Source organism: Lithobates pipiens, unplaced genomic scaffold (assembly GCF_037356315.1).
Source record: "Lithobates pipiens isolate NorthernLeopardFrog02 unplaced genomic scaffold, aLitPip1_a1.2 Scaffold_22, whole genome shotgun sequence".
Classification (NCBI taxonomy): Eukaryota; Metazoa; Chordata; class Amphibia; order Anura; family Ranidae; genus Lithobates; species Lithobates pipiens.
In genome coordinates this window covers 310,696,789-310,720,882 of record NW_027507784.1, presented here as the reverse complement: position 1 = coordinate 310,720,882, position 24,094 = coordinate 310,696,789, and the positions used below count along the sequence as shown (strand labels likewise).

Sequence of the window (24,094 nt, the reverse complement as noted above, 5' to 3'; positions counted from 1 at the left end):
TCAGATGTTTTTTCACCTTAATGCATAGAATGCATTAAGGTGAAAAAACATTTCCCTTTACAACCCCTTAAAGTCAATTCTCCCCTGGCTACAATTTTTCAAAGGCAATTCATAGGAGATAAGATAGACAGCGCCCTCTGCTGTCTGCATAGGTATACAGCTTCTTCCCGCTGTGTGCAGCCTGCGCAGATCCCGGGCGCCCTCTACTGTTTGCCTAGCTTCAAGGACAGCTCCGCCCCGATCTGAAAACGATGCCTGAAGCGCAAAGCTCATGGCCTGCGCCATCCTTAGCTAAAATAGCTGCCCTTAGCGCCTGTGTCCTTGTGTTACAAGGTTATATGAATGCAGGAATATACGACAATATATATCATAAACGAAGCAGTCCGCTGCGTGAGAACTACCACTGCCACCGCTGGGGTCCGTCATTGGTCTGAAATGGTTGCCTTGTGCGCCTGATTGGTGTAGCGGCGATAACGTTTTGTAAAGACGGGAGGGGGCGGCATTGGGCAGTATTATTAATTCGGGTGAGATAGAAGTGAAGAATTCAGTGTTGGTTTATGTGAGCCGGCAGTGTGAGGGGCAGCCTCTGAGGGGGTCCTCCGGTGTCCGCCATACTTGAGGTTGTCAGACGGAGGTCGGGGTGACTTGAGCGATGCCTGTGGACAGGGATGTGTACCCGAAGCCTCCTACCAAGACCCCCATTTGGGAGAACCTCTCCGGCCTCCCGAACCCCAATGACTACATCCAGAAAGCCTTCATGTACGCGGTGGACTGGCCGGTCACCGCCTTACACGGTGAGGAGGAGCCGTGTGTGTGTACGCTGGGGGGACTACAAGGCCCAGCGAGCAATATGCCCGGTCACAGGACCTTACCCAGGGACTGCAAGTCCCAGCATCACTGCTATGGCACCCCGAGGTGTTGTGGCTACTCCTGGCCTATGTTTTGGTGTCCGAGTTGTCGTGCCCCCCCCCCCCCCCCCCCGGTCCTAGGCCATGGAAGTTACGGGGTCCCAGTTTGCAGCAGTTGTGATGCCCTGGCATCGTGGCACGGCGGGTTCCAGGATGTGGCACTCTGTAACACGACTGTCACGTTGTCCTGGGTCCCGTGCCATGGGTGTTGTGGCACACTGGGTGGTCATTGCTTAGGTGTCCTTGTCTGTCGCTGTTGTGCCACCCCCAAATCCTGGCTGATTGTTGTTTTGGTGCCCTGGGTTCTGGCCAGTCATTTGTTTTGGCATTGTGGCATGCTGGTTTCCCGGGACATGGCAGTTTTGGCATTCTGTGCCATGGCTGTCACATCCTGGATCCCGTGCCATGGGTGTTGTGGCACCCTGGGTTGTCATTGCTTAGGTGTCCTTGCCTGCCACTGTTGTGCCAATCCAAATCCTGTCTGATTGTTGTTTTGGTGCCCTGGGTCCTGGCCAGTCATTGTTTTGGCATCGTGGCCTTTAGCTGTCATGGCACGCTGGGTTTCTGGGACATGGCAGTTGTGATGCTCTGTGCCACGGCTGTCATGTTGTCCTGTGCCATGGGTGTTGTGGCACACTGGGTGGCCATTGCTTAGGTGTCCTTGTCTGTTGCTGTTGTGCCACCCCCAAATCCTGGCTGATTGTTGTTTTGGTGCCCTGGGTCCTGGCCAGTCATTGTTTTGTCATTCTGTGCCATGGCTGTCACATCCTGGATCCCGTGCCATGGGTGTTGTGGCATCATGGGTGGTCATTGCTTAGGTGTCCTTGCCTGCCACTGTTGTGCCAATCCAACTCCTGTCTGTTGTTTTGGTGCCCTGGGTCCTGGCCAGTCATTGTTTTGGCATCGTGGCCCTTAGCTGTCGTGGCACTCTGGGTTTCCGGGACCTGGCAGTTGTGACGCTCTGTGCCACGGCTGTCACGTTGTCCTGGATCCTGTGCCATGGGTGTTTTGGAACCCTGGGTGGTCATTGCATAGGTGTCCTTGCCTGTTGCTGTTGTGCCACCCCCAAATCCTGGCTGATTGTCGTTGTTGTTGTTTTGGTGGCCTGTGGCGCCCCAGGTCCAATTGTACAGAACAAAATATTACAGCACACGCATGCAGAAAATACATTTACCTCCAGCAAGGCTTATTTAGACAGTTTCAAAAAACATTACTAAAAAATATGGGGATCTGGTTCCCCCCCCCCCCCTATTGCTATACGGTGCTTAAGCCCACTTACTGTGACAAAGTACCCCATGATTAGTGGGTCCTACACTATCCATAGACTGGCAGATCCTGCTTCTCTAAACCATGTGAGCTATACTCCTCTATATGGGAGAACATGAGGTCTCCACCATGACACATGTGGTCACTAATGAGAGGTACTTAAAGTGGTTGTAAACCCTTACAACACACTTTGACCTACAGGTAAGCCTAGATTAAGGCTTACCTGTAGGTCCAAGAAATATCTCCTAAACCAGGGGTTGACAAATTTGCTTTGAATTTAGGAGCCAGTTAAAAAAGTTAGGAGCCAGTTTTTTTTTCAGCTCCCGGGGTAAGGCCACTAATTTTCACCCCCTATCCCTAACTCACAATGGAGCACCCAGTCAATAACTCAATTGAAACGCTGTTACATTAGGGGTATGGGCTGACCAGAAAGAGTAAGGCTGGCAACAGATGGAACTGGCTGGCACTGGCAGGTGGCACTGGTTGCCACTGGAAGGCACGTGGAACTGCCAGATGGCACCGACAGGTGACACTAGTTGGCATTGGCAGGTGACACTGGTTTGGAACTGGCAGGTGACACTGGTTTGAAACTAGCAAGTGGCACTATTGGCACTGGCAGGTGGCCCTGGTTGGTGATGGCAGGTGGCCCTGGTTGGTGATGGCAGGTGGCCCTGGTTGGCGATGGCACTAGTTGTCACTGGCAGATGGCACTGATTGGCGGTGGCACTGGTTGGTGTTGGCAGGTGGCACTGGTTGGTGGTGGCATTGGTAGGTGGTGGCAGGTGGCACTGATCGGCGGTGGCAGGTGGCACTGACTGGCGGTGGCACTGACAGGTGGCACTGATTGGCACTGGGTGGTGGTTGCAGGTGGCACTGGTTGGCACTAGCAGGTGGCACTGATTTGTGGTGGCAGATGGCACTGGTTGCCGCTGGCAGGTGGCACTGATTGGTGGTGGCACTGGCAGGTGCCACTGGTTGGCACTGATTGGCAGTGGCAGGTGGCACTGATTGGCGGTGGCACTGGTTGGTGGTGGCAGGTGGTATTGATTGGCGGTGGCACTGGTTGGTGCTGGCACTGGTTGGCGCTGGCAGGAGGCACTGGTTGGTTGCAGGTGGTATTGATTGGAGGTGGCACTGGTTGGCACTGATTGGTGGCACTGGCAGGTTTCACACGGAGCACTCTGTTACTGAAATGTAACAGAGGAGCTGGCGGGACCCTGCCGGGGTGTGAAACTGACAAGTAACAGAGAGGTGGATATGTCAGATTTCAGCCTGATGTCGGGGTGGGCGGGACGCGGCCGGGGTGGGCGGGACGCGGCCGGGGTGGGCGGGACTCAGCCGGGGTGGGCGGGACTCAGCAGCTATCAAACACCAGCCAACGATTGGGCTGCTTAAGAAAAGGGGCGGGCCACATACACGTAGCGGCCCGCCCAGATCCCATTGGCTGGTGTTTGATAGCTTGCTGGGTCCCGCCCCCACCCCGGCCGGGTCCCGCCCACCCCGACATCAGGCTGACAGATCCTCCTCTCTCCATTGCGTGTCAGTTTCACACACAGCGCGGTGCTGAAGAGTGTGAAGGAGGGAGGAGGACGGCAGTCAGTGTTAATGCTGCTGCATGTCTGGGGCATCGATAGTGAGTGGGCTGGTGGCAGCTTAGGCGCCAGGTCGCGATTTCTGGTCGCATTGGCGACCTGGTGCCTGGGGTTTGTCGAGCCCTGTCCTAAACCTATACAGTTTAGGAGATATTTGCCGAAAGACGGGCACCGCTGTCTACGGCGCGCACTGAGCACGGCACCCATCAACGGCGATATGCCACGCGTGGCGGCTCCCGTGCGCATGCGCGGGAGTGACGTCACCGCGGCTTCGCCGAATGACAGCGGCGGAGCAGCGAGGCCCACCGAGAAGATGGATGCGGCGGACTACAGGGGACAGCGGTGACATCGCTGGCTCCTGTGTCAGGTAAGTGACACATAATGGACTACTATGCGATGCATAGTAGTCTATTATGCTTTACCTTTGCAGGGAATCAAAGAGGAAGTAAACTCATCAGGGTTTACTTCCTCTTTAATGAGGGAGTGGGGTGCTCCTCACCCAAAAGGATTTGGTCAGAATCCATACAATAGACAAACAAGATATTTGGGGGGCACTCCCTAAAAGATGCATTAAAGATGGTGCAGCCATAAGACCATACAACAGAACAAAATATTACAGCGCACACATGCAAAAAAAAAAGTCCAATCATTTTATGTTTCCACGCATTACAGCAATGCTCATCTAATGAGTGCCCCATTGTTGGTGTTAGTGGCAGGAATAATGCCTCAAGGGCCAGATAAAGGCAAGCAAAGAGGCGGCATCCAGCCCCCAGGGCGGAAGTTTGCAGGCCATTAGTCTAACGGGATGCTAGAGATTTATCCTTTCAAACTAGGGTCTTGACATAAGAGGCAGGGCAGGGTGCTGTGATGTTTACAGGCCCAGTTTCGGGGTGGGGCTGCTGAGGCGCCCTAGGTCCTGGGCCACGGCTGCTGTGGCATCTTGGGCCATGACAGTTGTCTTGGCACCCATGGTTCCGTCCCATAGCTTTCACAGTGCAGCAGAGTCTGGCCTGTGGCTGTTGTACCACTCTGAATCCTGGTTGGTTGTTGTTTTGGTGTCCCATCCCATGGTGCCCCAGGTCCATTCATTTTGTTCCCATGCATTACACACATGCCTAAGGGATGCTGGGGACTTGTTCTTTTAAATAAGGCTGTTGACAGAAGCCCCGAGGCAGGGTGCTGTGATGTTTACAGACCCAATAACACCACTGATTCCTCAGAGCTCCCTGAGCAGAGAGCTGGTGGTGACTGTCAGTCAAAGCTCTCTGCCCCCCCCCCCCCCCTCGCTGAAGTGCTGGGCTGTGGAGGGACAAGAGGAGCAGCCGGCTCAGCTGCTCACTGAGAGCCTGAACCGAGTGCTGGTCCAGGCATGTAAGCGGATCCTGACCATATGGTCCCAATCTTTCTAAAGCCTGGACCGGCTTCTGTGACGTCAGCTGACAGCGGCATTCAGCCCACTGTCTGCTGAAAACGTATCACAAGAGTGCAGAACAAACTGCACTCCTGTGATCCACACGAGCTTTGGCTGAACTTCTCCTTTAAACTGCTGTAGGTGTCTCAAACACTAAAGGCAGAAACAACCATTCTCCAATGGTCCGAAGTCCCCTGCCAGCATCTTTCCCTGATTTCTTATGGGTGCTGGATTTCGGCTGGCTCAATTGGCCAGTGAAGGATGACCGTGTGTGTGTGTGTGTGTGTGTGTGTGTGTGTGTTGTCATCATTCATCTGGCACATGAAACTGCTGCACATATGCAACTCCATGTACATTCCACAGAGGATTTCAAAAAGGCTGGTAAGTGCAGACGTAGCAAATCTTTTCTGCAATAAAAGACCCGCTGGCCCTCATGTACATTTTTAGTTCCCTTTTTTTAAGTGTAAATCCAGTTTTTTTTTTTTTTTTTTTTTAATTAAATCTCCTTCAAAGTTCTGTATTTCTTCTTTTGCAGACTGGATAGAACGTCAGCGATCAAAGAGAAAAATCTATTACTACCACCGGGTGTTCCGGCGTGTTCCTGACCTGTCCCAGTGTCTAGAAGATGACCTCTTTTGCCAATATGAAGCTGAAATGCAATGGAAGAGAGACCGGTAAGTTTTCTTACCCAGCCTGTCAGACAGAAAGATAAAAAAAAAAAAAACTGGTGCATGTGCCCCTCTAATGCTGGTTAGCAGGCTTTTCTCCATTTTGCAACTGCACTGACCAGCTGATGGACTCTGCCCACCAGTTTTGAGGCCATAATCGATCAGAACTGATTAGTTGGGTCATGCCACGAGGCAGCCCAGCCACTGAGATCATTAGACAGTAAACCCGTCTCTGGAACGGAGGCGCTAAGTACTATAGAAAGCAAAGCTTAAAGTGGTTGTAAACCTCAGACAGGAAATCTGAATAAAGCATATCCCTCTATAGTGGGTACTTGTCTCCATCCAGAGCACTAAGTGACATTTCTCTCTACTGCCTTGTTCTTCTGCTATCAGCATGAATCACTTCTGATAAGTTTTCCTGACACCAAGAGAAAAAAAGGTGACATGGGATCGTCCAGTCTGTGATTGATGGCCTCAGCTCTGTTTCTGTGTGAAGGGGGTGTGTCCCTTCCCTTCAATCAGCTCTCAGAGCTCTCCTCACTGATCTAATTTCATCTCTCCACCCCCCGATTTTCAGAGCGGAGAGATCCTGTGTAAATTCTGGACATTGAATGGATGTAGAGCAGAGAGGACTACCAATGGCTAGGTTCAACTTGTGTAGGAGGATTTGTTTTATCCCTGAGTATCATCTGGGACCAGTTCATTTCAATGTGTATATGCAAGGGTGTGCACCCACTTTATTAAAGGTCAAGGACACATGAGTGACTCTGAGAGGTTCTGAACTGGAGCCGCCTGCTAGTCAGCACAGGTGGGAACCATTTATATGCCCCATGCCCTGGCTTGTTGGGGACACCATCTCCAAACTCTGGTTTAGATCGTAATTTATGGCAGTTCCCTTCGCTTCCCTTTTTTTTTATTTTTATTTTTTTATCATCCTGAATGCTGCCCCTTTTTGTCTCTGTGTTTTAGGTTCAAAATGGCTTCTTCTGCCCATTTATGGGCTTGGCAGCACGTAACAGTTTTCATTTGAGATATACTGGCACCTACAAAAGGATTGGACACTGGCAAATAAAACCCATAGGCCAGCCCAGGACTGACCCTCTTACTACGAGCATGCTTTAATTTTGTGCTGGTGTCCTAGGAGGAGGATGATGGATGATTCTTCAGCCCTGCTGCTGTAATGACTAATCTTCTTCTTCTTTTTTTTTTTTTTGATACATTCTCTTTTTCCCTCTCTTCATTCAAGGCTTTTTTCTACACCACTGCTGGATGTTTCCCCTCCAATCTGCAGCTAATCAGTCGTCCTCAACCTGGCTTTTGGTGTGCTGCATCTGGACCCGACTGGACATTGCCTGGATGTGACCTTCGATCGATGTGTTCCATTTGAAGCGCATTCCAGATTGTAGTTGCGTAGTGCTTTACAAGTTCAGAGCCTTTGGCATTGGCTTAGCGCTTGCATTGACTCTCTAAAGACTCATCCAGTGAGCAGGCCCTTCGGACCCAGCTTTTGGGTGGTGCTGCATTATAATTGGTCACTGTGTGCAATTATTCTCCATTATCAGTGGTTTTAGCCATAGAAGGGCTTAACGCTGAGGAAATGAGCACTGAAATGATCTGCTGGGTGGAGTGCTGCACATGCCTCCCTTTTTTTTTTTTCTTTTTCCTATACAGAATGAAGAATCTTCCTGCTGCTGCTCCTAATTGAATAGAACCATGGAACTTCAATTTGCAATACATTCCTGCTATCCATTTATCACCTGCTACCAGCTGTCCATGTTTCATGAGTACTTTAGGCCTGACCTTGCTCAACTTCTAGCAAAGGCTCTGGGGCTGCTTGAAACATGCCTACTGATGGTGCTGGGATCTGCATACTGGTGCTGAGTTAGTAAAACTGAAGTGTGCTAAATCTGGTGCAGCACTGCATAGAAACCAATCGGCTTCCAGGATTTTTTTTCAAAGCTTAATTGAACAAGGTGAAGTTAGAAGCCGATTGGCTACTCTGTACAGCTGCACCAGATATTGCACTCTCCAGTTTTAGTAAATCAAGCCCACTGTCCACTGCTGATAGTCAATCATTCTTGTTAGGGTTCTCTTTGGCTCTTATAGTTTTGTCTGGCTCCTCTTCTCTTTCGGCTTAGGTCTTTACCAAGGCAATGCAAAACTTTGACCCAAATTACCCAGTTATTGGGGGACGCTGATTGCTGAGGTCACAAGTGCGTACCTGTGCCGCCTGGTGGCTTAAGGAAAAAAAAAAAATATTTCCTTGATGAAGATCTTGGATTTATGCGATTTATTGAAGGAGAGCTCTGCACTTTTTGTGACTAAAATACTGAATGTGACCCTAAGAACGCCATCCCCAGAGTAAAGCATGGAGGTGAAAACATTATGCTTTGAGGCTGTTTCTCTGCTAAAGGTACAGGCTGACTTTGCCACATTGAGAAGCCAATGCACAGGGCCTTATAGTTTAAAATCTTGGATGAGAACCTTCTTCCCTCAGCCAGAACACTGAAGCTGGGTTGTGGATGGGTCTTCCAGCATTACAATGACCCAAAACATACTGCCATGGCAACAGAGGAGTGGCTGAAGAAGAATTACATTTAAGGTCATGGAGTGGCCTAGCCAGTTTCCAGACCTTAATCCTACAGAAAATGTATGGAGGGTGCTGAAACATTGTTCCACTTTCTGTAAGCAGCAGGTATAATAAGTCCCAGTCTAACCTGCTAAATGGTCAAAGCAGCTTTCAATCAATCAGCAGGGAGACCACTATTCTGCACCTCTGGGAGCTCGTGGTCCCCTTATTAAAGATGGCCTCCTAGGGAGTAGAAACCAGTAAAATGCTTTTATTAAAATGCTTGTTATATTATAAGTGTTCAATAAAAAAAATGTGCCGCACAGGTGTGAAGTGCGCCTGAATGCTTAAAAGTAAAGGCAGCAATTTTAACAATGTTGTTTATTTTGTTTCTTATGGTTAAAGAAAAGTCGATAATGAAATCTTGAAAATAATGCGAGAGCGGTATTCAGCGTGCCTCAATATAGAGGGTTACAACTCCGCCCATAACTGTGCCCACGTGAAGGAGCAGTACGCCGAAGCCAGCAGAGGACATAAAGCCAGATGTAAGTTCTCTGTTCTTGTCTTGCCCTTTAAACACCAGCCAAACCTCTAAATGTACAACTGGAGTGTGCAAAATCTGGTGCAGCTGTGCATGGCATCCAGTCGGCTTCTAACTTCAGCTTGTTCAATTAACCACTTCAAGACCAGGCCTATTTCTGACATTTGTTGTTTACAAGTTAAAATCAGTATTTATTGCTAGAAAATTACTTAAAACATATACAATTTGTATTTATTATAAAATTATATATTGTGTGTGTGTGTGTGTGTTTGTTTTGTTTTAAGCAGTTTATAAATTTAATAAAATTATGACAGTCGTAGTAATATTTTATGTCACACTGTATTGGGGTGGTGGTCTTTCAAACGCAATTTTCTTTTGGAAAAATACAGTTCAATTAATAAAACAAAATAGTAAGGTTGGTACAGGTACCTGTTTAGCATTAGAGGAGGTCTTGCTCTAGAATTATTGCTCTCGATCTAATGATCGCAGCGATTAGAACACGTTTATTTGTGGGCGTGACTTGCGTATGCATTTTCTTTGGTGCGCGATCACGGAGGGGTGGTGCGCTTTAAAAATTTTGTATTTTACACTGTCCCTTTTTAATTTCTGTCACAAGCAATGTAAACATCCCTTGTGACAGTAATAGGCTGTGACTCTTGGATCTGGGGTCTAAAAAGACCTCAAACCCCCTCCTTTGCACTGCAAAGTATTCACAATGCCAAGATCGACACTTTTTTTTTTTTTTTTTTTGAATACTGACCCTTTTTGTTTTAAAAAATAAATAAAAGGTATCGGGGTGATGCCTCTGCAGCTGCTTTGACAAAAAAAAAAAAAAACTGGAAACTGATTGCACCAGAACTGCACTCTCCAGTTTTAGCAAATTGCCGTACTATATTTTCGGTTAGAGGTATTGTTCTAGATTATTTCAGTCTTTTCTCAGATCTCCCTAACTTACATTGAAAAAGCAGCAGTATAGTAAAAAATAAAAATAAAAAAAAAGGAAAAAATGGCTGCATATTTTAAAAGCAAAGCAATGTGCATTACAGATATGCTCTACGGAGTCCTGAAGCTGGCAAAGCGCAGCAAAACTACCGTATATACTCGAGTATAAGCCGAGATTTTCAGCCTCTTTTTTGAGGCTGAAAGTGCCCCCCTCGGCTTATACTCGAGTCATCGCTGTCTGCCCGCTCGATCAGCGTGTCGAGCAGACAGACAGCGGCCATTCTATTCAAAAGCCGCGCCTCCGGCTCCGCCTTCGCCTGTGATAGGCGGAACACTGAATTTCCCAGCAGCCTGTGTTCCGCCTATCACGGACGTCGTATCATCCTCGTACTACGGACGAGGATGATACGACGTCTGTGATAGGCGGAACACAGGCTGCTGGGAAATTCAGTGTTCCGCCTATCACAGGCGAAGGCGGCGGCGCAGCTTTTGAACTTTACAATGGCCGCCGACGAAGAGGGCACGGGACGGCACGGCACGGGACGGGGGCAAGGCAAGGCACGACACGGGACGGATGCAAGGAGGCAAGGCACGGGACGGAGGCTCGGGACAAAGGTAGGCTGGACACACACACACACACACACACACACACACACACACACACACACACACACACACACACACACACACACACACACGGATGGAGACACACACAGGGATGGATGGATGAATGGAGACACACACACACAGGGATGGATGGATGGATGGATGGATGGAGACACACACACACAGGGATGGATGGATGGATGGATGGAGACACACACACACAGGGATGGATGGATGGATGGACACACACACACACACAGGGATGGATGGACGGACACACAGGGATGGACGGACACACAGGGATGGACGGACACACAGGGATGGACGGACACACACACAGGGATGGACAGGCATGTCTCACCCTCGGCTTATACACGAGTCAATAAGTTTGCCAGTTTTTTTGGGGGTAAATTGGGGGCCTCGGCTTATATTCGGGTCGGCCTATACTCGAGTATATACGGTAAGTGCAAAAGTAATCCCAAAAAAAGCCTATCAAAGTCAGCAGCGTATTTATGAATGGGATGACCTGCGGTTTGCATAGTACAGCAATGCATAAGAGAGCGGATAAAGATCTGTTCTTCATTATATATGATGACCCCCCCCCCCCTCCCCAGTGTCTGACCACCTGGGACACTGAGCTGAAACTGAGGATTAAGCTCCCTGTTTATGATGTATGGGGGGGGGGGGGCTACTAGAAATTTTTTTTTTTTTTTTTTATATAAATATTTATTAGAGCATCACATCCATGGTAGCTAATTGGGTAATGAATCCCTATGCTCCCCTACTCCTGTTGGCTAAACCCAAAGTACCCATGTTAGGATGCCATCATTACTTGCTCACAGCTCTTAATCTACTCTCTCAGCTATTTGTGGTAGGCAATTCATTTTGGGAAGTTATCTAAACCCAAGGACATAAATATGTTGGAGCTTATCTGTTATTAGATGTGGTGGCTGCATTAGTTTTTATTGTCGGGCTTCTTTTTTTTTTTTTTCTCATCTAACCTGGTGATACTAACCGTAACACATTTCCTGTTCTAGGGTGACAACGCTCAGTGTACTGCATCTGAGCCGAAGCAGCGTTGTCACCCTAAGACAGGAAGTGTATTATGATTATACAACCCCCAATACCTTAGCCCTGCCCAGTTTGCACTGATGGAAGTGCAACAGAGTGTACAGCCATGGTCAAAAGTTTTGAGAATTACACAAATATACATTTTTAAAGTCTGCTTCTCAGTTTGTATGATGGCAATTTGCATATATTCCAGAATGTTATGAAGGGCAATCAGATGAATTGTAAAGTCCCTCTTTGCAATGAAAATGAATCCCATTTAAAAAAAAACAAAAAAAAAAAACATTTCCACTAAATTTGTGAAGAAGGCTCCAGGGTGCCCAGGAAGGTGCAGAAAGCGCCAGCTCTCCTACAGATGATTCAGTTGTTGGATCGGGGCACCACCAGTGCAGAGCTTGTTCAGGAATGTCAGCAGGCAGGTTCGAGTACATCTGTGCACATGGAGAGAAGACTTTTGGAGGATGGTCTGGTGTCAAGAAGGGCAGCAAGGAAGCCACTTCTCTCCAAGAAGAACATCAGGGACAGACTGATGATCTGCAAAAAGTAAAGGGGTGGGACTTCTGAGGATTGGGGTAAAGTCATTGTGATTGGGGGGGAAAAAACTTTTGGCGAAGAAAAGATGGGCACTACCATCAGTCCTGTGTTATGCCAACAGTAAAGCATCCTCAGACCTTTTATGTGTATGGTTCCTTCTCAGCCAAGGGGCTCACTCACAATTTTGTCTAAGAACACAGCCATGACTAAAGAATGGTACAAAAACAACCTCAGAGAACTTCTCCCAACCATTCAAGAACAGTTTGACAAACAATGTATTTTCCAGCATGATGGAGCACCTTGTAATAAGGCAAAGCGATAACTAAGTGGCTTGGGGAGCAAAACCTCAACATTTTTGGTCCATGGCCAATCCTCAAGAGGTGGGTAAACAAAAAAAGCTCACTAATTCTGACATGCCCCTAACATTGAATATGCAAGCATGGGGTGCCATCAATCAGGATGTGGCCCAGTAGTTGATAGACAGCATGCCAGGGAGAATTGCAGAGGTATTGAAAAAGAAGGGTCAATACTGCAAGTACTCTTTGCATAAACTTCATGTCATTGTCAATAAAAGCCATTGACATTTATAAAATGCTTGTAATTGTACTTCAGTATACCATAGTAACACCTGAAAAAAAAAAGATCTAACACTCCAGCAGACTTTGTGAAAATTAATATTTTGTTTAATCCTCAACTTTTGGCCATGGTTGTATAAGATGTTATAGCAGGCACAAGAAGTTGATTTTTTTTTTTTGCACTTGAAGTGGGGTCCCCCCCCCAAAAAAAAAAAAAAAAGTCAGCAGCTACAAATACTGCAGCTGCTGACTTTTAATAATCGGACACTTACTTGTCCCAGGATGCAGGGGAACGAAGCCCCCCTCGGCCGGCATTCTTACTGTGGGCACCTGGCTATGGCTTCACAGCCGGGCACCCACTGCATGCCGAGCGGTGCCGTGATTCGCCGTACAGTCATCTGGGACACGTGATAGGTCCCAGATGACTGTGCGGAGCTGAAGTGATGTCACCAGCCCGGGCAATGAAGGAGGCAGACTACGAGGGACCCCCTAGCAACAGGCTTTTTTTTATTTATTTATTTATTTTTTTTGGTGGCAACACCACTTTAAAATGTAAGTTTATAGGAAAAAAACTGACTAATCCTACTCTATGCCACTTTCTAAGCCTAATCTATCTAGCCCTATAAAGCAAAAGTTGCTATACTTAGCTGTCCTGCAACCACTCTGGTTCGGTCCCACGCTGAGCTGTCAGCAGTGGCTTCTACGTGTAGGCTTGTGCAGAGGAGGAGGCAACCGACAACAAAAGACCCATAGTAAGTCTATGGGGGATGTCGTTTGCCAGCCATTGCCGGTTCTCTCCTGGGCACAGCGCCTGTAGCTGGAAACTGAGAGAGAGTTTTAGCGTTATAGGGCTAGATAGATTAGGCTTAGAATGTCTAGGATTAGATTTAGTTTTTTTGCCTAAACTTTCACCTTTTAACAGTTATAGCCAAACCCTTTCAGTAAAATATTCATCAGATCAAATAAGAGAAATTCATTGTTAAGGTTTACATGCACTTTAAGTGGCTAACTGTTGGGGAAAACCTGGAGAGGCAGCAAACAAGACCTTATCAGGGACCTGCAAGACTATACCTTCATTTGTTTTGTAGCGAGTGTAGAAATGACCACAGGGTTAATTTTGGCATTTTTGGTCAGCTTGTCCTATATGTGAAACAAACACTTATAATGGTGTCTTGCAGAGTTTATTGAAATGATTCCACCAGTTGCTGGCTTCCTGTACTAATACAAATTTTTATATTGGTTTACAGATGAGTACCTTGGCGCAAATGGCAATGCTAGGAAATGTCTACTGAAGCAGAAGGAGAGGATGATTGAAGAGCGGAAGGCTGCCAAAGCAGCTCAGACCTAAACAAAAGGAATGCCGTCCTATAAAACGGTCTAGTCATATGTCTTGTGTTTCAGAATGGAACATTTAACCCTGTAATAAAAGATCTGTAGATTTCTACATTGACATTTGACTTCTTTAGTATTCAATATAGCACCTTGAATTCTTTGTTCATGTTAGGGTTGCACTGATATGAGTATGTTCATGAGTACTTGTGTTCAAATCACATGCGATTCTTTGCAGTGCGATTTGAGACCATTCATTTTGTATGGGCTCAAATTGCACGCAAAGATGTCTGAGTTCTTGACTGAAAGTATCTGTACTCACCGGCAAAATAAGGGTCTCATGTAGGGCTGCAACTAACGATTATTTTCATAATCGATTAGTTGGCCGATTATTGTTTAGATTAATCGGTTAATAACCTTTAAAAAAAAAAGTGGCTCAAATTGACGTTCATTTTCAACCACAGTGACGGGTAAATTTGGAAATAATAGAAAACTTCTTGATCAAAGGAATTTTCAGACAGTGTATGTTTTTTGTTCAGAAATGAAGTGAAAATTTCAAACATAATTCTTTCATTCACCGAATGTACAAAGATTTTTGCTTTTGCTTCTCACCTGAAAATTGATCCGTGAGCCCAGCGTAAGGCTCGGTACACACCTATGCAGTTTTTGCTTTTGATCTGTTTCTGCAGTGCTTTTTGCTGTGCGTTTTTGATTTTTGCACACATGATTTTACTGCAATTTGAGTTTTTTGCATTTTTTTTTGGGCAGATTAAAAAACACAAATTGCTGCAAAAATGCATTGCATGCTTTTCTGCAGCTTCTCCATTGAAATATATTGAACCAAAAAAAGGATCACTTTCGTTAAAAGTTCCCTGACCCTTTCCAAATATGCAGCGCCTGAAAAAAGCATAGATGTAAACGTATCCTATAGGAAACCATGTAAATGAACTGTAGTGCGTTTCTGCAAAAAGCACCAACAAACATATAGATGTGAACCAGGTCTAAGACTTGTAGTAACATAATGGGGTTAAAAAGACTAGAATTAGCCCTTTATAGTACAAAAAAGCAGATAATCACTACTGGAAGGGGTTCATTTTTTTTTACCGTAGAACAGTGAAAGTAATATTTCCAGTAGTGATTCTATTTTTTACTATAAAGGGCTAATTTTAGTTTTTTTTTTTAACCCCATTATATTACTGGCCGATTAATCGATTATGAAAATAGTAATTGATTATTTGTCGATTAATCGATTAGTTGTTTCAGCCCTAGTCTCATGCAACCTAAGGCTGGCCATACACAGTTCAAATCTCAACCTGTTCAAGCAGGAACCGGCTGGGATTTGAACTGTTAACAGGCAGGTTGAATGTACCAAGTTGATCGCTCAACTTGGGTACAACTTGCTTGTCAGATTCTCTTCCGGTTATCGATAGCGGCTGCTAGCAATTAGTCTTCTCCCGGTGGGGACAGCTTTCCCTGTACACCCCCTGCCGGGAGAAGGCAATGGTCCGGCAGGAGGGATTTCTACAACAACATTGTGTTAATGGGGGAATCTAGCAAATTTCTTTCCTGCAACCTATGCAGCAAAGAAATTCTCTCCATGTATGGCCTTGCCTTGGTTCATGTGGGTTTTTTTTTTTTTTTTTTTTAATTTCTAACTGTCACATTAACATTTACTAAAATTGTAACAAGCTCTTGTTTAGGATCCTGGTACTTGATGGCTGCAACCTAGAATGGGGTAAGTGAGGGGTTGGTGTCAAACAAACCAGGGGAGGGGGGGGGTGTCTAGTTTGGATTGTTTGCCATAATCTCAATAAAATAATTATAATGCTCCAAAACATCCCCCTGACAAGGGATCTAAGCCCCAGACTTCTAACACAGATATATTGGGGAGGAACCAAAGATTGCAGCAGTACAGGTCAGCAGGACCGGCGGGGCCTTAAAGGGACATGTAAAGGTTCAGCTTACAGAGCTTTATGTAAAGGTGAACTTACCCTTTAAAGCAGTGGTCATCAACCCTGTCCTCAGGGCCCACTAACAGGCCAGGTTTTATGTATTACCTTGGGAAGATGCAGACTAGAATACTGCAATCACTGAGCAGCAAATGATATCACCTGTGATGTATTTCAGTTATCTTGAAAACCTGGCCTGTTAGTGGGCCCTGAGGACAGGGTTGATGACCACTGCTTTAAAGTATTACTAAACCCAGGAGCCTGCATTCACTATATCTGGTCTCCCACAGTACACGGAACATGGAAATGTAATTATTTTAGTAAATATAAACTGCTAAATACCTTTTCTCATCAGCAGTATATAGCAGTCTTGTGACTTCTATCAGTTTCTGGTGATGCTTGGAGGAGGAGTTTTCATACTGCACTAAGCTGTCCTGTCAGCCTGTGGGACTGCTGACCCTCTGCCTGGACAGTGCCGATTGGCCACGTGCTGATCACATGCACTCTCCAAAAAAAAAAAAAAAAACGCCCTCTAGCGATACACGCCAAACTGAGAATGTGCAGCTTGACTTCAAAGGCTCTGTCTTATCCTGACTTGTCCAGGGGGACAGTGCAGGCAGGGGAGGATCTGTGCATACAGGATCAAGCAGCCTTTTTACACAATGCAGAGGATTAACCCTTTCCACAGTGAGTATAATAAGCATGTTTTACTGCATACACAGACTGATTTTACTATTGTGGGTTTAGTGACACTTTAATTGATAATTTATTTCAAGGTACTTTTCCACCAGAGTAGGTAAAATTATTCCACAAAGTGCTTGTGCTCTCCACCAATGTGCTCTAGCCGCTCACCTTACATTATGACTCCTGTTTCACCAGTGGGTCATAATCAGCTGTTCTTCTCAGGGGATAATGCCAGATCTGGGTAGCGTGCTATTCCTCTGTATCTCCTGCCAGCCCCCAGAATCCCAGGTATACTCGGGGATAACAATTCTTAAAAGAGGACCAAAGCAAACGTCCCTGGGTGAAGACTTCCTTAGTAGGACTGAGGGACTATATTTATTGAGATTAATCAACACTTTGCACTTTATTATTCACAATTAGTCTGGACTTTCCGAACGAGCGGAATTGGCCACACAAAATCACACCAAAGTCCTACGGATTAGACCGTGATGACGTATGACTGGACTAGAATAAGGAAGTGCATAGCCAGTAGCTGTCCTAGCATCGGTTTTCATCAGTCGGACTAGCATATAGACGAACAGATTTTTCAACCGGACTCTGGTCCGTCGGAAAGATTTGAAACATGTTCTAAATCTAAAGTCCATCTTATTTTTAGACAGCAAAGGTCCGACGAAGCCCACACATGGTCGAATTGTGCGGCACATTCGTTATATCGGACCTTTGCTGTCCAACAGTCCGGCGCACACACACGGCATAAGGGTTTTTTTTTTTTTACGTTTTGGATAGTGGAAATGGATTAGGTCTGTCAGTTTTTTATTGCCATCTGCACCTGTTACAGATTCACCATTTATCATCACCAAGCCTTACCCAGTAGGGAAAAAGATTGCGTTTAAGGGCCAGTAAAAGGCTACAAGGAAAGCTTTGGATAGTAGGGCCAATATGGCTAAAGACTAGTTTACATGACTGCAATCTAGCCAACAAGTTCTGTACCTATATTTCAGCACATTAAGCTGACTGCGCATGCAATATTTATTGTGTATTTTACTTCAAGATGGTTAGCTTGCTTGGTAGATCTACAACCCTCTTTTTTAGGACTGACCGTAGTGGAGTAGGAAATTCTGACTAGGCCCAGTTTTGGTCAAATGTCGCTCAGGCTACCAAAGCGCACCTAGATATAAAAAAAATATTCTCTCCAGCATTTGAACACACCACCTAGGCCATAGCATGATGAAAATAAATGTTATTCCCTGAATGGATTTGGGTCTAAGCACATTTTGAATTTTTAGCTCAAGTCTCGCAGAAAAATGCACTTCTCGCAGAAGTTATTTTTTGAAAAACCGATTGAGTGCAGCGCACTTTATAGGCGCAGCATTAAAAAAAATCAGTTACGTAACGGTAACGTTTCCAAGAGTCTTTCAGGGCAGCACACTTGAGAGACCGTCGCTCCTCCCTTCCCTCCACCAGAGTTTTAAGCCACGCCATCTCTCCAGCCCGTCAGTTTTTCCCACGAGAACCTCCGGCCACTCTAGGGAGACACAAAAACGCATCGTACCAACTTGGTGGCAAAAAATTATTTGGGTGGGTACTGGTGCTGTCCTGAAAGACTCTTGGAAAAAACATTAACGGTACACAACTTTAATTTTCGCCCTCTATCATCTTTCAGGACAGCACACTTGAGAGGATAAGCGAGCACTTACTCTAGGGTGGGACTACTGCTTGCAGGACTTTACACCCAAAGTCCTGTTCCTGGGCAGACAACAAATCTAGTCTGTAGTGCTTAACCAAAGTCTTAAAACTTGACCACGTTGCTGCTCTGCAGATCTGTTCGGGTGCAACACCAGCCTACTCTGGTTGTGATGTTGCCATGGCCCTAATACCTTCACCTCCTTTTGCTATATAGCGGGGATATGTAATTAGCGGACCTCCAGCTGTTGCAAAACTACAAGTCCCATCATGCCTCTGCCTTTGGGCATCATGCTTGTGGCTCTCAGAGTCTTGCTATGCCTCATGGGACTTGTAGTTTTGCAACAGCTGGAGGTCCGCTAATTGCATATCCCTGCTATATAGGCCTGCCAACCTAAACCACCTGGCTATAGTATGTCTGGAAGCTTTTGACCCCTTCCTAGCCCTAGAAAAAGAAACAAAATGGAATCGGATCTCTTAAACTGATCCATAACCTCCAAGTATTTTAATACACATCTCCTAATATCTAACCTGTGGAAGATGTGCTCCTGTTCCCTCAAAGGATTTGAGCAAAAAGTGGGCAGACAGATTTCCTGGCTCCTATGAAATTTTGTAGCCACCTTTGGCAAAAAGGCCAGACCGGTTTTAAAAATAATCCGATCTGGAAAAAACTTGAACAGGTGCCCTCCTTGAGAGGGCTTCTAGCTCACTAACCCTCCTTGCGGTAGTGATTGCCACCAAAAAAAAAACAGTCTCAAGGGTTAAAATGTTACTGTACAAGACACAATAGGCTCAAAAGGATCCCCTGTAAGAGCCTGGAAAACCAGGGAGAGGTCCCATACAGGAAAGGGATGGGAGCTGACTGGTCTCTGCCTACTTAAGGCTTTAAAGAACCTGGATATCCAAGGATACACTGCGAGTTGTTGTTCAAGGAACACATTTAAAGCAGAAACTTGATCCTTAAGAGTACTAAGGGCCAGTTCCTTATCTGCCCCACTCTGTAGGAACTCCAGCACTGCGAACGTTAAAGGAGCTCTCTGCACACCAAGAATTGAACTTCTTCCAGACTTTCAAATAGATCCGGTGTGTCTCTTGTTTTCTACAATTCAGAAGAGTCCCCCTTCTCAGCATTTTCTCCTCAGTAGCCAGGCTGACAGATTCCACCTCTCCACCCGAGGGCAGCAGATTGGGCCTTGATAGAGGTCTTCCCTGACTGGCAATATCCAAGGCGGTTCCATCGCCAGCTTCTTTAGGATCGAGAACCACAGCCTCCTGGGCCAGTAAGGGGCTATGAAGATCAGGGTCATGTCCTCTGACTGGAATTTCCTCAAGACCGCGGGCAACAGAGCAGGGGGTGGGGGGGGAGGCATAGCACCTGGAAAAATGGCAGCTCTGGGAAAGAGCGTACACCCCTATTGCCCCACCCCAGCGCTTCAGAGGGGAGTTTTCCCTCGAAGCGAAAAGGTCCACACATGGGACCCCCTCACTTCTGAACAGTCATCCTGTATACGACTTGACTCAGGACCCAGTCACTCTCCCTTAGCTTCCTCCTGCTAAGGAAGTCTGCCATCTGATTCAACTCCCCCCTTCAGGTTTACTGCAGATATAGTGAGAGCACGGTGACCTTGGGCCCAGTTTATTGTTTCTGTCAGAGCCCAAAGGCCCCCGCCGTGTTTGTAAGCAACTGCTGAGCGGACCCGGACATGATGGCCTTCAGCTCTTTCCAGTTCGAGGACTTTACCACGTCCTCGACTCTCCAGGATCCCTGCGCCAGACTCAGCCCCAGGTGTGCTCCCCAACCCGTGCCACTTGTGACGACCTTGAACACTGGCAGTACCAATTCCAGTCCCTGCGATAGATTTGCTGCCTTCCTCCACCACCACAGGGACCTCTTTACCCATATTGGAATGAGAACCGATGAGTCCAAGGATCTCTGAGCGCAGTCCCAAACTTCCAGAATAAACAACTAAAGGACGAAAGTGCAATCCCAGCCACCTTACCGCTGGGAGGGCAGACATCAGCAGACCCAAAGCCGACATGGCCCTTTGTTGATTGCATTTTAGAACTGCCAAGGCTTCGTCTATCTTGCAAATTTTCTCTTCCGGAAGGAACACGCTACTGGGTTGAGTCCAGAAATGTAACCAGGTTGGATTTCTCCAAATTTAAGAGCATTCCCAGATGCTCCAACACACTCCTTGCTACCTACAAATCCTGGACCAGCTGCTCCGGCGAAGAAGCAGGTCGTCCAGGTATATGACTACTGCGATTCCCCGAAAAGCCAGAGTCTCCACCATCACTCTGGTCAATGCCCAGGGAAAAAGAGGATAGCCCAAAGCCAAAGGGGAGGGCTTGAAATTGAAGATGTACTATTTCCTCCCCGGACCTTACTGCCAGTCTGAGGAATCTGCAGATCTATGGACGCCCTGTAATAATTTGGAGGAAGCAGCGTTTTTACAGGAAAAAAAAAAAAAAAAGAAAGTGGAATCCATCCAAAACCTCTTGTAGGAGATTGATAGATTCAGAGGTTTCAGGTTCAAGATGAGCCTGAACTTCCCAGAGGGCTTCCAGACCACAAAAACGTGGGTATAAAAGCCTCTGCCTATCACCCCAGGTGGGACTCGTGACATTACATCCTGCCGTTCCAGATCCTCCAGTAAAGCTGGCGCCTTTTGTGTACACCTTGCCAAGTCTATTAGCAGCCTGTGTGTGGGGGGGGGCTTGGGAATTCCAGTCTGTACCCCCTCCGTACAATCCCTGGAATGAACAGATTGGAGGTAACACTCGGACTGTGGGAGGAAAGCCCCAGTCTTCTTCCCACCAGGGTTAAATTGTCATTGGGACTTCCCCCCACACCCTCATTGGTCCACTTTCTTTTGAGACTCCACCCTCGGGAAACTAAACTTCCTTTGCGGGCAAGTATTTTTAGCCTGTTCCCCTAAATTTCTTTAAAGGGAAAGGCTTTTTTTAATCAGCTGTTCGAGCTAGGACAGCCTCCATGTCCGGACCAAACAGTAAATCCCCCGGGAAAGGGACTCTGCAAAGCTGTCTTTGAAGCATTGTCCCCTCACCGATTTTGCTGAGGCATCTGCAATGTATGCAACCTCTTAAAAGCATTGGAAAAATGAGAGAATCATCTCTTTAGCAGTCCCAACCTCAATGTGTGCTTTTATAGATGTTAGCCAGTGCTCCATGTTACATGCCACCACAGTGACAGCCATGGCAGGCTTAAGATCCCCCAAGGTGGAGTCCCAAGTCTTCTTGAGTAGAGAATCCATCCTCTTATCAATGGGGTCTGATAGAACCCCCATATCTTTAAAAGCCAAGTCTGTCTTTCTGGATACCTGAGAAAAAGCTGCACCCAGGCTAGATTTGCCCCATACCACGGCTTCATCCTCAGCACAGGGAAATCTGCATTTTAATGCTTTGAAAAGAAAGGCTTCCATTCTGGGTCTTGCCATTCCTTTTTGATGGTGTCAACCAGAACCTTGTGGACTGGAAAGACCTTCCTCTTCTGCTCTCCAAGACTTACATCTGATCATGGAGAGACAGCATTTTTTTCCTCCTGGATACCCAAGGAGGTGTGGATGGCTCCCAAGAGCTCTACCAGGGAGAGAGCATTTGTAATGGGAGGGTCGAATGGACTCATTAGCCACGTTCTCTCCAACTCCCAGGAGTCTGAGGCTGTGCTGTCAGGCGCATCCTCAAAAGCCTGGCTTGTGCTCCCAGGTAACCCTTAACTGATAGAGGGACCTGCTGCGGCATCTTGCAGAGGATTGGCTGGGGCTGAAACACAAACATCATTTTATAAGATTGGAAGGTGGTGGAAAGCTCAACGGATGCTGCCAGATCAGAACCCTGCTCAGCAGAATGTTCCATAACCAACCCCTCGATACCGTCTACACAAAACTGTGGACCAAGATTCCCCCAAAGTACTCCTACAGGATGGGCACTTCCTCTTGGTAGTGTGAGGGGACCTAAACTTTTAAGAGGTCTTCCCCTGAAACAAAAACCCCACAGCATCAGAAACTGCCAGCACCACCAGACCACACAACCCCAGGGTCCCAGAACTACACCACCTCCCTCTGACCACCTAGGGAGGGATTCACCCATGGAGCTAAATGGGAATATGGCAAGGGAACACCACCCCAGGGTTCCACTTACCTTAGTAAGTTTGGTCCGCTTTCGTTCCTCCTACTGCTGACACTACAGCAAAATGGAGCCTCCACCAGCCACCATGCCACTCGCTTTGCAGCTGGAATCAGAAACTTGCTGGTCAAGCAGAAGTGCTTGCCCCTGCTGGAAATGTCACCTGCCATCACACCCAGACTCCACACAAACCACCCTGGCCTAAAAACTTCCCCAAGGGAAAACAGGGTGCATTTACTGCACTAGGCAGACTAAGCAATCCCCATCCCAACTGCAGTGCACTGAGAGACCTCTGTCTCCCTTTCAGGAAAACACCGGCCTCCACCAAATGATTTGGCCCAGTGCACAAAGCAAGGTCCATAAAGACATGGATGAGAGAGTTTGGGGTGGAGGTACTTGACTGAATTACATAGAGCCCTCGCCTCAACCCAAGAGAACATCTTTAAGATGAATTACAGTGCAGACTGCAAGCCAGGCCTTCTTATCCATCATCAGTGCCTGACCTCAAGCTTCTGGAGGAATCGTCACATTCCCATAGACACTCCTAAACCTTGTGGACAGTCTTCCCAGAAGTGTTGAAGCTATTATAGCTGCAAAGGGTGGACTCAACTCAATATTGAATCCTACAGACTGAGACAAAGTTTGTGTAAATGTGTCCCAATACTTTTGGTAATATAGTGCATGTGTTCTAGAGTAAATCTGGGTACCTAATTTAGCCAGTGGGTTAAAAAGAAACAGACAGAAAACCCCTGCTAAACTAAAGGATTTTGTCTGCATACCCATCAAACTGTTGGAGGTGTGATACACCCGGGGCAGATTTTTTGCACATGTTCTGGCTTTGCCCACCTAGCTGGCAGTTCTGAGTGGAGGTGCTGGACTGTTAGGTCAGTCACTATGATCACCATCCATAGAAGTCTGTTGGGCTTGGTGGACACATTAGCACCTAAAAATGTGATCCACACTTTGCTCACCTTGCTCCTGTACTATGCCTGCAAAGTGATTATCTTATTGTGGAAGAAAGTCTGGAAGGCATTGATTAATAAGGCTCGCTTATGAAGCCACATCTCAATAGGGGGGTACCTGATTAGTTAAAAAAAGACTCAGTTAGACTTACCGGTGACGGTATTTCTAAGAGCCTTTCAGGACAACCCCGGAGAGTGTAGCTCCACCTTGCAATCAGGAAACACATGCCCACTTTAAAAACACCTCCTCCTCCTCCATGGCTTCAGTTATTGTGGCCTTCCGACGCTGGAAAACAAAGCACAGAAAGCACAACACCATGGTAGAACTTAATACATTTACTAAGCATAACCTAGGGAGGGAAGTAACGGTTGTCCTGAAAGGCTCTTAGAAATACCGTCACCGGTAAGTCTAACTGAGTCTTTCTCAAATCGCCTTTCAGGACAACCCCGGAGAGGATAACCGAGAAACTTACCCTAGGGCGGGACTACTGCCTGCAGTACCTTCCTGCCGAAGGCCTGATCTGCTGCAGACAGTAGATCTAACCGGTAATGCCGGAGAAATGTCGAATAACTGGACCAAGTGGCAGCCTTGCAGATTTGTTCAGGCGTGGCACCGGCCCTTTCAGCCCAGGAAACTGCCGTGGATCTAGTAGAGTGGGCA

At 46.8% G+C, this 24,094-nt stretch overlaps 1 protein-coding gene across 2 annotated transcripts; it reads left to right on the top strand.

The window, feature by feature from the left end:
• Positions 1–576: 576 nt before the first annotated feature.
• NDUFB10 (NADH:ubiquinone oxidoreductase subunit B10) lies at positions 577–14,130 on the top strand. 2 transcript variants are annotated; one of them, XM_077449386.1, is made up of 4 exons: positions 577–794; positions 5,713–5,851; positions 8,820–8,959; positions 13,928–14,130. In XM_077449386.1, exons 1-4 carry the CDS (start codon positions 653–655, stop codon positions 14,026–14,028), a joined length of 522 nt encoding a protein of 173 aa, XP_077305512.1. In that variant the 5' UTR covers positions 577–652; the 3' UTR covers positions 14,029–14,130. The 2 variants fall into 2 exon arrangements, with proteins under 2 accessions (XP_077305512.1, XP_077305511.1); XM_077449385.1 differs by lacking the exon at positions 577–794 and adding an exon at positions 5,501–5,558.
• Positions 14,131–24,094: the final 9,964 nt, after the last annotated feature.

Coding starts and splice junctions, on each gene's coding strand:
- NDUFB10 (XM_077449386.1), top strand. CDS start 653: ATGCCTGTGGACAGGGATGTGTACCCGAAGCCTCCTACCAAGACCCCC. Junction 795..5,712: donor GCCGGTCACCGCCTTACACG/GTGAGGAGGAGC, acceptor CTTCTTTTGCAG/ACTGGATAGAACGTCAGCGA. Junction 8,960..13,927: donor CAGAGGACATAAAGCCAGAT/GTAAGTTCTCTG, acceptor ATTGGTTTACAG/ATGAGTACCTTGGCGCAAAT.